General features: G+C 41.2%; 1 protein-coding gene across 3 annotated transcripts; it reads left to right on the forward strand.

The window, feature by feature from the left end:
• Nucleotides 1-4,080: 4,080 nt before the first annotated feature.
• Nucleotides 4,081-12,197, forward strand: ZNF391 (zinc finger protein 391). Of its 3 annotated transcripts, none has more exons than XM_061195848.1 (3): nucleotides 4,081-4,143; nucleotides 10,106-10,214; nucleotides 10,998-12,197. In XM_061195848.1, exon 3 carries the CDS (start codon nucleotides 11,076-11,078, stop codon nucleotides 12,150-12,152), a length of 1,077 nt encoding a protein of 358 aa, XP_061051831.1. In that variant the 5' UTR covers nucleotides 4,081-4,143; nucleotides 10,106-10,214; nucleotides 10,998-11,075; the 3' UTR covers nucleotides 12,153-12,197. The 3 variants fall into 3 exon arrangements, with proteins under 3 accessions (XP_061051831.1, XP_061051829.1, XP_061051830.1); XM_061195846.1 differs by having other exon boundaries at nucleotides 4,082-4,143; nucleotides 10,103-10,214; XM_061195847.1 differs by lacking the exon at nucleotides 4,081-4,143 and adding an exon at nucleotides 4,372-4,460 and having other exon boundaries at nucleotides 10,103-10,214.
• The last annotated feature ends 824 nt before the right edge of the window (nucleotides 12,198-13,021 follow it).

The raw sequence follows: 13,021 nt of genomic DNA on the forward strand, positions 1-13,021 counted from the left end.
AATTTTTTTTAACATTTCTCTCCTCTGTACAAGAAAAATTATTTTCGGTAATAATCCTGAAATGGAATGATTAATAATAATGGCCAGTGAAATAGTCTTTATTTCACTTCACATATAATTATGCAAGTTTTAAAAAAGTTTTTAATATAGGCCAAAAAGTTTTAAAACAATGGATTGGTATTTTTAATTACATGAATGTATTTCTGGGAAAGATGAAAAAAACTCACCTACATATAGTGTGTTGCAGTAATGAATAATAACTTCATAGTTTCTGTTTTTGAGTCTTCTGCAAATTTCTCAATGACTGACAAAATTTAACCTGTTTGTATAGTCACCTTCAATAGACAGTATAGCCAGATTTGTCAATTTATCATCCCTTGTAGCTGATTGAAGAACGCTTTATTTAAACATCTTTATTGGAGTATAATTGCTTTACAATGGTATGTTAGTTTCTGCTTTGTAAGAAAGTGAAGCAGCTATACATATACATATATCCCCATATCTCCTCCCTCTTGCATCTCCCTCCCACCTTCCCTATCCCACCCCTCTAGGTGATCACAAAGCACTGAGCTGATCTCCCTGTGCTATGCGGCTGCTTCCCACTAGCCATCTATTTTACATTTGGTAGTATATATAAGTCCAGGCCACTCTCTCACTTCGTCCCAGCTTACCCTTCCCCCTCCCCGTGTCCTCAAGTCCATTCTCTACATCTGCGTCTTTATTCCTGTCCTGCCCCTAGGTTCTTCATAACCTTTTTTTTTTTTTTAGATTCCATATATATGTGTTAGCATACGGTATTTGTTTTTCTCTTTCTGACTTACTTCACTGTGTATGACAGACTCTAGGTCCATCCACCTCACTACAAATAACTCAATTTCGTTTCTTTTTATGGCTGAGTAATATTCCATTGTATATATGTGCCACATCTTCTTTATCCATTCATCTGTCGATGGACACTTAGGTTGCTTCCATGTCCTGGCTATTGTAAATAGTGCTGCAATGAGCATTGTGGTACATGACTCTTTTTGAATTATGGCTTTCTCAGGGTATATGCCCAGTAGTGGGATTGCTGGGTCGTATGGTAGGAAGAACGCTTTATTTTATTAAATTCATTTTAAGAAGTTTCTTTCACATGAAGCAACAGATATACAAATTGGGAAAATCTTAAAGGTAAGTTTGGTAGAAGTTCATAAAAGTCCCATTTCAAAATTCACAGCAATTGTTTACAAATGGATTTTAAGTTTCTCTGCAGTACAAAAATTGTAAATACACGAAGTCCAAGAAGTCACATAGAAAGGTGGACGTTAAGTATGCTCAGCATTTCTTCTGTTTTTAAGATTAAAATTTTTTTCTTGTCCCTCTTCTTCCAACCAATTTCTCTCTTTATATCGCTTAAACTCCTTATATTCAGGAAACCCTTTCCCCCTTAAAGAACACAAGATTTAATTCTAGCCTTGTATCTGTCTGTGTCATTTCACTCTTCATTCCATGGTTTGTAAAAGGAAATGACAGTTATGTCATGGAAGAGGGATGAGTAGCAATGTCCAGGAATCAGTCCCTCCATAGAAACAACTATTGAGCTCGCAGGACTGTGTGAAGCAACTCTTTTGGAAATCTGGGGTCTAGTCAAACATTTGCAGAGTCCAGAGGAGAGATTGAAGAAGAGATTGATAAATTTTGGTGAATCTCACTGTTTCATGCAGTGGCTACCATCCCCCATCTCCTAGCACTATGGCAGGCAGCCAGTGGGAACTATTGGCCTTGCTCCTGGTGTAGCTTGCTGGTGCTGTGGTGGGCAATAAAGACCTTGCACTCTAAAAATTGGGGTTTAATGTTTTGATTGCTGATGACTGCTTTTGATTGCTGAGGAGCCAGTACAGAGGCCAGCCATAGTTTTAACTCCAAAGAGCTGAAATGGCTTCCCAACCCCTAGGGGATTTGAAAAAACAGTGCTTCACCCCATAAGCTTTGGTATGTTGTGCTTTTGTTTTCATTCTTCTCAAGTTATTTTCTAATTTCCTTTGTGATTTCTTTTATGATCCATTGGTTGTTTAAGACTATGTTATTTAATTTCCACATAGTTATGAATTTTCCTTTTGTTTTTTTTTTGTTTGTTTGTTTTTATTAATTAATTAATTTATTTATTTTTGGCTGTGTTGGGTCTTCGTTTCTGTGCGAGGGCTTTCTCTAGTTGCGGCGAGTGGGGGCCACTCTTCATCGCGGTGCGCGGGCCTCTCACTGTCGCAGCCTCTCTTGTTGCGGAGTACAGGCTCCAGACGCGCAGGCTCAGTCGTTGCGGCTCACGGGCCTAGCTGCTCCGCGGCATGTGGGATCTTCCCAGACCAGGGCTCGAACCCGTGTCCCCTGCATTGGCAGGCAGATTCTCAACCACTGCGCCACCAGGGAAGCCCCTCCTTTTGTTTTTGATTTCTAGTTTCATTCCATTTTGATCAGAAAATATTCTTTGTATGATATTAATCTTTTAAAAATTATTAATGCTTTTATTGTGGTCTAACATATGCTCTATCCTGGAGAATGTTCCATGTTCACTTGAGAAGAATGTGTTCTGCTGTTGTTGGGTGAAATGTTCTGTATATATATTTTGTTAGTTCTAACTGGTTTATATTGTTGCTCAAATCCTCTATTTTTTTTTAAACTAATCTGTCTGGTTGCTCTATTCATTAAAGAATTCCATCTGCAATAACATCAAAAATAATAAAATACCTAAGAAGAAATTTAGCCAAGGAGGCAAAAGATTTGTACTTCAAAAAGTACAAAACATTGCTGAAAGAAATTAAAGAAGACCTAAGTAAATGGAAAGACATACCATGTTCATGAATTGGAAGACACTATTAAGATGGCAATACTACTCAAAGCAGATTTGATGTATTCCCTGTCAAAATCCCAACAATGTTTTTTACAGAAATAGAGAAACCCATCCTAAAATTCATATGGAATCTCAAGGGACCCTCAAAACCAAAACAAATTTTGAAAAGGAACAAGTTGGAAGATTCATACTTCCTAATTTCAAAACTTACCACAAAGCTACACAGTGGTAATCTCAACAGTGTGGTGCCGGAATAGGGATATATGTCTAGACCAATGGAATAGAAAAGAAAGCCCAGAAAAAACAAATTCCACATATATATCAACTGATTTTCAACCAGTGCTAAGACCACATAATTGGGAAGTAACAGTCTTTTCCAACAAATGGTACTGGGAAAACTGGATATCCACATACAAAATAATGAAGTTGTATGCTTACTTTACACCAAATACAAAAAATAATTCAAAATGTATCAAAGATCTAACTTTAAGAGTAAAATTCTAAAACTCTTAGTATAAAACATAGGTAAAAATCTTCATGACCAGAATAGGATCCTGATTTTATTTACCTTTACTTCTCTTGATGGAATTTGGGAAGTGTCCTGCATTTAATTGCATCTAAGCATCTAGACTGTGCAAAACAGCCTGTTTCTCCAGAGATGGTCTGAGGACCACCTGCATTAGAATTATCTGGGATGCCCCCTGAAAATGCAGTGTTTCTGGGACTTTCCTCTGACCAACGAGTGCGAAGCCTGGGAATCTGCATTTTAACCAGCTCTCCAGGTATGCTGTTTAAAACTAAATCACTGGTTTGGACTATACTGCATAGAATGTATTAAGATCTTCAGGACCTTTCTAGGGTCTCCAGCATCAACTTTCTCAGGCCTCTATCATCAACTTCTCAATCTCGGCGTCACACACACCAGGGAAAGTGCTTTGCAAAAATCTCCAGGAAAATGAGTCTGAACACAACCTGGCGGTCCCGGAGTCTGCAGCGCAGGCGCAGAGCCACGGCCTCTGGTATGCTGCCCATTCTCCCCATCGTCTCTGTTCTCTAACAGATCATCCGCTCCAGGAGAATTAGGTCGGGGCCGTTGATCAGGCAATGACTGGCCCCACATACTGACAAGGACACGACCAGGGGTCTGAGTGGAAGAGTGTCTGTGACCTCGGGAACCTTGGTGAGCGCGGGAGCAGTGGGTCGACGCAAGGGTTTCCCATTAATCCTTCCGGCTTCCTCAAGCCCCGCGCACTAAGGTTCTGCCTACGCGCGGGTCCGGCCCAGGGTGTGTCCCGACGCTCGCCCCGAGGCGGCCGGTGAGTGGGGCACGCAGGGCTCCGGGGCCCGGGGCCTGGACGGGTGGCCTGGAGGCTCTAGGAAGTGGTCGTGCGGAAACACTCAACTCTCTCGGGGGGAGACCGGCGAGAGGTCCAAGGGTGGTCTGGCCGCAGATCCGGCAGAGAGGTGCCTCCGCGGCTGGGACGCGGCACGGTGTCTCTGAGCGGCGCCCAGCGCTCACCTTGCGGGTGGGCACAACGTAGTCCCTCAGCTGCGCTGACAGCAGGTGGTGTTCTCCGGTGAACCCCTGGGAGATGGAAAAGCTCAGAGTTTCATTCCGCTCCGCTCTAGCTGGGTGAGGAAGGGCTTCTGTACTCGGGGTGTTTCCCAGATGCTTACCGTGTGCCAGGCACTGTTCTAAGAGTTTTTACCAGCGTTAACTCATTTAATCCTCGCGTTAACCCCATGAGATGTACGATTATTATCCTCATGTTACAGATTTTAAAATTGAGGCACACAGAGATGAAGTACCTTACTTAAAGTTACAGAGCTTGAGAGTAGTATTTATTTTATGGTTCTGATGATGACGGTTGTACTTCAGTATAGTAGGTGTTGTTAGGGGTATTGACAAATGCTGTATATCAAATTCTGTGAATTTGTTGTGACTTTGAACCCATCTTCAAGGACACTGTTGTCTGAAGACCATCTTTTGGTAGGCCTGGAGACTTGACTGTCTCTGTTTTAGAGTTGAACAGAGGCGGCCTAGGCCCTCCTGCTGACTCCTGTGCATTCGCAAAGGCTCCAGGAAGTAGTCAGCCTGATACCAGAAAGCAAAGCACCAGAAGAAGAGCTATTCCAGAACCTTCAGAACCTGCTTCCTTCGGAATGAGATAATTTCTTAATATTCAAGGGAGTATATACAAGGGGAAATTATTCCAAGATCAGCAATTGATTATAAGAGAAAGTGGCATGGTCAAAAGAATTTCAGATGGTTAAGGTAACAGGAGGGGGTCAGGGCTGTGAGGGCTGGAAAGTTAGTCATATAAAGAGGAGAATGGGATTTGCTGGTGCTGCAGCACTTTGTGACCACTGTACTTTCGAGAATAATGATTTGGTAAGGATACAATATCTATAGACCAGTAAGGTGATCCAGGTAAAACTAAAGTATGAGGAAGAAAGGAGAAAAAGAGAAAAGGAGAGGCAACATTCCACATCATGGTGGAGGAACCCCTTGTATGAAACCTGGATAAGGGTATGGTCCTAACCTTGTGGAGACAGAGACCTCCTAGCCTCTCTGAAATATATCTGGGGGCTCCCCCTGAGACCTTTGTCATATCCACCGGCTCTGCCTTCCCCATTTCATGTGCATCCTCCAAAGCCAGGAAAAAGAATGCATCTGTCCACACTCTAGAACAGCAGCACAAATCCTCTGAGAGCATCTTTCCCTAAATGTATACTATCACAATTTAAAAACTAATTCATTTGAGGTAGGCACAGCAGTAATATCTCCTTATGTCATAGATGATATTCTTTATAGTAAGCTTTGCCATTTATAACGTGTAGCATTCACAGAAGCTTTGTGAGAAAAGACAAGCGAGTACTAGTAATGCCATTTTATAGTGTGGGACCAGCTTTTCAAAAAGGTGAGTGGCTTGCCCAGAGATGCACAGCCCTGTGGTGGAGCAGTATCATCTGCCTTCTGTTTTGACTCTCAGGAAGAAGTAAGGGACTACTGCCTACTCCCTTTGAACTCACATCCCATGTGAGGAAATCGATAAGCAGACTGGATTATATGCCTCGGAACACCTAGAGAGTTTAGAGAGAGTTTGGACTCAGCCCAGACCAATTCCCTTTACCTTTTCTCATTAAAGAACTAGGGACTTAAACCCAGACATAAATGTCTACTGTCATTTTCTTTGTGTCTGGGAGGAGGTGGGGTTACTTTGGGACATTTGTTTTACCTCTTAATACCTAGGGTTGCATTCACCTGGCCCAATGTGGACATTACTAGACCAGTGACTCTGGATACCTTAGGATAAGACCTGTTATCCCCAGATTTGCCCTTGACCAGAAAGAAAACGAAGAGGGAAAGGCAACTTTCTATCTCACTATAGGATCGTATACCATGTATGTTAAGGATTCTTCCTTCTTTTCTGGAAGTTTGTGCCATCTCGCCAAGTGGAGACACATGTATTTCTCTTTTCAGAGAATGTCCCTTCTTAGGTGAGTGTGGCAAATTTTGCCCAGTATGGGATTAGTCCCTGGTTGCCTGCTGACTGCTTTTGATGTCTTCCTCAGCACTCCCTTGCTCTATTTCAGCATTAGGCGATTGGCCTCTTTCTCAAACAGTTTCCTCTGAAACATGGACCTTAGGCTCCCACATGTCTCTGGGGATTTGAAAAAGAGTCTGTTCATTCTAGTCTTATCCCCTTAGTCTAGGCAGATGGGTCTGTGCCTCAGAGTTTGGAATCTAAAATTAAATTCCAGGAATCAGACAGCTCTGGACTAATCAAGTCCAACATCTTCCTTTTACAGATGAGGATACATAAAACCAGACTAGTTATTTTTCCTTGGTTTTTATTTAGCTACCAACAGAGCTATGATCAAAATCCAGATTACTTGGTAAACGTAATACCAAGTAATTATACCACGGGGCCTCTATCTGGTGTTTCACTGATTTATGCCAAGGATGTCACTTGCTTTGTGCTGGCACTTTAGTGGAAGCCAGGAAATTTAATCCTTAGTTTACACAGATAGGGCTTTTAGTGTGGTTGGGACTTATTGCAGCCTCTCAGGATAGTCATCTCTCAGAGGTAGTCACTCTTGTGTCAAGGTCATGCTGGTGTCCTGGGATCAGTGGAGTTTAGTTTCTTGGCCTTTAGAGGCCATGTGAATGGAAAGCATGACTCAAGTGTTCTTTCCCTGCCTGTTGAGAAGCAGTAAGTATGATGTAGTGTAGTGAATTTGAGTCCAGGATTTATCACTTGGCCTTGGGCCAAATTACTTATCCTTTCTGTACCTCAAATTCTTCATTTGTATTGTGGAAATAATAATAGTAACCCTCTCATTGTTGTGAGACAAAAATGAGTCCGTATTCATAAAATGCTTAGAATAGGCAGACCCAAGAGAAAAGACCAAAAAAGGGCCTTTCCAGAGGCTACACCTCCAAGTCAGGTTCCTTTCACAGTTGGGTTCTTTCTTTTTTTTTTTTTTTATGTAGAAACTTTCCCAATGTGGTTTCTGTGTGTCTGTCATAGGTGTCACATATACAAACACATAACGCATAATACAGTTACACATGTCATGAGCTTATTTGAAATGCAAAAACAACTACATCTTGGGACTCTTGTACTGCACACTATATACACATTAAATTATAATTATCTTATATCAAATTGGCATATTTTACCAATCATCAAGGTATTAATAAGCATGAGAGTAAACCCTCAACTTCAAATTGGCTCTCTCCTTTGAACTCTGTCCTAGTTCTCTCTCTGTTCAGGAGATCCTGCCTACTTTTAGATGTCCTATGTTTTAATGGTTCTAGTGAGTCAGTTTATAAAGATCTTCATGTTTCAGATCTTCCTGATTTCCCTTTGTCTCCAAAAACCTGAACAAAATCTCTTCTCAACAATATCTCTTCTCCAAGATGGAATGTAATATGTAATAATGTAATAATATTCCACTATGTACAAAATTCCCACTGTTCCTACGTCACCTTTATGGCAGTGTGGGGGTTCTCAGATCTTCAAGGACTTCTACTGGGGACAAGGACTTTTGCTTTAAGGCTTTAGAGGCTTTGCAATTTACCGCCTGAGAGAGTCACTATTTATCTATTGTGTAACTGTTAATACTTTAGTTCCATTGCACTAGAGAAGTAATTCTCTACCTTTCAAACCTACCATCCCCTTTACTATCTTGAAATAAAATTTATAGATAATATTAACTACCTATAGATATAATTTCCAGAATATCACTACGTTACCTTAACTGTAATATAAAGGAGAAAGAAAAGGAAAGTAATTTATAATAGAATAATAGTTTTTCAGCATGTAAATGACTGGATGAAACAGACACTTGTACCTATTCATAGAATCATGTGAATACAACAGCTACAAATGCAGACTGATATGTGAATGTTGTATTTGTGAATCTAATGTCATGAGTGGCTTGATTTTCCTAAAATGGCGAACAATTCCAAATATCATTCAAAGAAAAAGATGTATATTTCCTTGATTTTCCAATACATAGCAAAGTTGTGCAAAATACTTTGTATTTATTTGTAAAGTAGTTCCAGTCTCAGGTAACCATTAACAACTCTTTTGAAAGTCTGGCAGGATAAGGGACATACTTTGTTTTACAGGAATCCCTGGCCCCCACTAAATTCTAATAGCCCCATCCAATCAATATGACAACCAAAACCAAAACCAAAACCAAAACCAAACAGAACAAAAAAAACCACACACACAAACCCTCACAAATTCCCAAAACTCTCCCTAGGAGGTGATATTGCTGCCTTGAGGATTACTGTAATACAGGAGAGAAGTAACAGTGAACTGCCAACAGAATAATGATGGAGTAGCTTAAGGATCTGGGCTGCAAGAATGTAGGCCAGCCAACCTAAGCAGTAAGACAAATGCCTACTAAGGAATGTTAGCGCCAAAAAGGGTGCAACTGGATTTTATTGCAAGGTTCTAAATGAATTAGAAATTCTGACTTCTCAGTCAGCCCAGTGGTAGAGTTTTGCGTTCCAGTGGTAGAGTTGAAAGGCATGTTCTTGGCAAAGCTGGACACAGACAGCATCGTCATGTTGCTCTTGAGGTTCTCCATGGATGGCTTCTTTGTGAACATCCTCCAAGATTCATTTCCACATGTGGGAGGTTCCCAGTCTCTGAGAAAGGCAAGACTTTTGAAACCAGATCAACTCTTAACCTAGTGGATCTTAAATTGTGCTGTGAGCAGAAACATTAGAGGAACTATTATACAATTTGTTGCCTACTGTCATGCCCAAGGGCTCTGAATGAATTTACAAGAGAATGGGTTAAAGAAAAAACTTCAGTGGGGAAACAGAGTCCAGAGAAGGGCTGGAAGAGTAGGCAGAGATTCCCACATCCTCCCCATTTTACCAACAGAAAGGTTGCAAGAGCCAGGATGCTCTGCTAGACACTCAGTGTAGGTCAGTATTCTAGGAGAGGGCCTTGCTGCTCTTCCTTATTATAAGGCAAGTGTTAGAACAACCTTGTGAGTGGGGAGATAAACAGACTGCTTGGTACAGTCTGAATGTGGGGTGCCAGCTTTTTACAGGAATCATCTGGGAAAGCTAGCTGCCTAATACCTGGAAACCTTGAGATCCTTGGGAAGTGTTGGCCCTTCTAGCAGAAGGAAGAAGTCACCTGTCCTAAGGGAAGCTGAGTTTATGTTTTAGACCCTCTGGCTGTGAGAAGAATGTTTGGTAGAAAGGCTGGTCCCAGTGAACACATTTTTCAGGCAACCTAGAGAGTGTTTCTAAGGTTCATTTTGGACAATTCAACTTGTCGAGTCATATAAACTTAATAAATACAAATGCCTGGACCTCATTATACTTAACTAGGTCTGAGGTAACGCCCAGTATCTAGAGTAACAAGTTCCATAAGTGATTCTGATGGATATGTGTATAACCTTTCTTTTGGAACCAGTTTTAGCCCAGAACTTTCAGATACCCATTTTCTCCAGCCCCTCCTGCCACAGCCTCTAAAAATGCACACTATGGTTTTTGTTTGTTTGTTTGTTTGTTTGTGGGGGGGTTTTTTGGCCGCACCGTGCGGCTTGTGGCATCTTAGTTCCGCAACCAGGGATTGAACCTAGGCCCTCGGCAGTGAAAGCACGGAGTCCTAACCACTGGACCGCCAGGGAATTCCCACACACTATCTTTTCTATAGATCAAAGCATTAATGTTGTGCTCTCAATAGCCCTGTGTCTCCAGCACCAATAGCCTTGTGTTAAATCATTTCCAATCAGCAGGAATCCCAGCATGTGAATTGGACATGATCACCCAGTTGGAGAAAGAACAACTGTAGACACTGAATCTTCAGGGAGCTGAAGAGGGGAGTGACCAAAAATATCTGTCTAGGTGAGTAGTATCATGAAAAGGCCACCAATCTGAAATTTCGGAGACATGAGTTCTAGTCTAAGCTCTTGCAATTTGCTGGGTGACTTAAGTTACTCACTCTGTTTTCTATCTGTCAAATAAGCAAGTTGGCCTTGATGAACTCTAAGTTAAGATCTTTCATGATGAGCTCTGTTAATCCTCTGAAGTCTGTGGTTGTAGACTTGTTTAGAAGAATACCTAAACTAGCTGGAAGAAGGGTTGGGGGATCAAAGGGAGATCAAATGGGGATAGCAGGGTAATAGTTACCATTTCTGAAATTCTGTTTTCTCTCTTTGCCAAGAGAATGGTTGCATCCAACCTTGATAGTCTTCCTCACTTTTTGTATTTTGGCAGGGGGGTGGCGGCTATGTTTTCTACATTTGAGAGTCTTTACTTTTCTCATCCCTTTCCTTTCTCTCATTTACCATAACTAATTGGCTACAATAGTTAATAGCTCATTTTACTTTCTAATCCCCTATTCTCTGCTCATCAATTGGTATATCTGCTCATGTCCATTTTGGGGGCTCAGCGTATTACCCACGCCCCTACCTGTATTTCTTGATGTCTCTGTGCATCCACTGTGAAAACTCTGTTATCACTTCTAGCCTTGTTCACTTCTCTTTCATTGTCCCTTTTAAGTTTCTGCCCATATAAAGTTGCTAGTGTGCATGAATTGCAAATTAGTTGTCTTTTTTTTCTGCTGGTTTATTTTCCTTGGTCTCCACACTAGACACAGGTGACATTTGCACTTTAAATGTCTTTCAGATAGGGAGATTTGAACTGAACCAAAGCATCAACACCAATCAGGCTATTTCTGAAGAACTAGAGTTTTCAGGGTCAGCAATGGAAAGTCTCCGAAGGAATACTGCCCAACATCCTATGAATGAAGAAGCCTGTAAAAGTGAGGGCCAGTTGTCAAGGCAGACAAAATGTCCTACACAGAAGAAATCTTCTTTTGAGAAAACAGCAATCAGAAAAGTGTCAATGACCCTCAAGGAAATTTTCACTAGGGAGAGAGGCCCTGAATCCAGTGAATTTAGTCTGAGCTCAAAACTTAATACATGGCAGAAAATTCCAAAGGGAGCTATGTCCCCCATATCTAGGAAAAACTCCAAAGATAATTCAGGCTTAATTAAACACCAAAAACTCTTTCTGCAAAGGAAACCTTGTAAATGCAATGAATGTGGTAAAGCCTTTAGTTACCAATCAGACCTTATTGTCCACAGTAGAATTCATGGTGGAGAAAAGCCTTTTGCATGCAATGAATGTGGGAAAACTTTTAGCCGAAGTACACACCTTATTGAACATCAAAGAACTCACACTGGAGAGAAACCTTATGAATGCAGTGAATGTGGAAAAGCTTTTAGCCGGAGTACACACCTCAGTCTACATCAGAGGATCCATACTGGAGAAAAACCATATGAATGTAGTGAATGTGGAAAAGCCTTTAGCCGAAGCACTAACCTTAGTCAGCATCAGCGAACTCATACTCAAGAAAAACCTTACAAATGTAATGAATGTGGGAAAGCCTTCAGTGACCGTTCAACCATAATTCAGCATCAACGAATACACACTGGAGAGAATCCCTATGAATGCAGTGAATGTGGAAAAGCTTTCAGTTGGATCTCATCTCTTACTGAACATCAGAGAACACACACTGGGGAGAACCCCTATGAGTGCAGTAACTGTGGGAAAGTATTCAGTCGGAGCTCATCCCTTGTTGAACATCAGAGAATACACACTGGAGAAAAGCCCCACGAGTGTAGAGAGTGTGGAAAGGGCTTCAGTCGGAGTTCCTCCCTTATTATTCACCAGAGAACTCATACGGGAGAGAAGCCTTACAAGTGTAATAACTGTGGGAAAGCCTTCAGTCAGAGTTCATCTCTCATCAGACATCAGCAACTTCACACTAAAGAGTAATATCTGTGCTTTCCTTAATGTTAGCACAAGAGCACACAGCATAACCTCCCACAGCTGAAAAGAAACATATATACTTGTTTGAATTTTCCTTCCTACTAGCTAGCTCTAAGCCAGTTTCAAGCTAGCCTTCCTTCCTTTTTGTAAACTAAATGCTCAAATGAGTGATCAATCCAACAAGGGGATGACTTTTAAAACCTAACATACTCACTCTAATATTCTGGAGGGCTCCAACTTAGAATATACAGCTACCTAACACCTTGCAGTTCCTCACCTTATCTATTCCATGGAGCTTGGGTCCCTGAACAACCAGTGAACCCTCTCTTTCCCAACCACATCAGCTCCTTCACTTAAAAGAGGAAATCCCATGTGTGTGTATTTTCATGCTTGCTGGCTCCAGTAGCAGAAGAGAAGGAGCTGGCTTCAGATTAGGACAAAAAATTCCCACCAGTTTGGGGATAAAAAATTCAGTCTCGAATTATATGGACAAATTTTTCTCTTCCTTCCTCCCTTACCTTTTTTGCTATAGCATAGTTTCCTCGAAGTATAGCCCATAGTTCTAATGTGCCTAACTAATCCCAGTGTTATCTTATCTTATCCTTACCAAGAAGGTCCTAAAAATCTTAGTTGCTCCATTATCTTTTTAAAAATTGCTGCCCTATTTTAAAACTTTTCTTTTGTTTACAGACTTCATGAAACATATACCATCTGGTTCTGACTCTCACCAGCCTTGTTAAGTTGATCTGTCAAAGACAAACTCAGTGCCTCTTTCTCAGTCCTTTTCCTACTTGACATTTGCAGAATTGGCACTTTTGGCCACTCCTATGCCTTAAAACGTGAGCTTCTGGGATCCATTATTCTGTGCTGATCCA

Source organism: Eubalaena glacialis, chromosome 7, assembly GCF_028564815.1.
Source record: "Eubalaena glacialis isolate mEubGla1 chromosome 7, mEubGla1.1.hap2.+ XY, whole genome shotgun sequence".
NCBI classification, from domain to species: Eukaryota; Metazoa; Chordata; class Mammalia; order Artiodactyla; family Balaenidae; genus Eubalaena; species Eubalaena glacialis.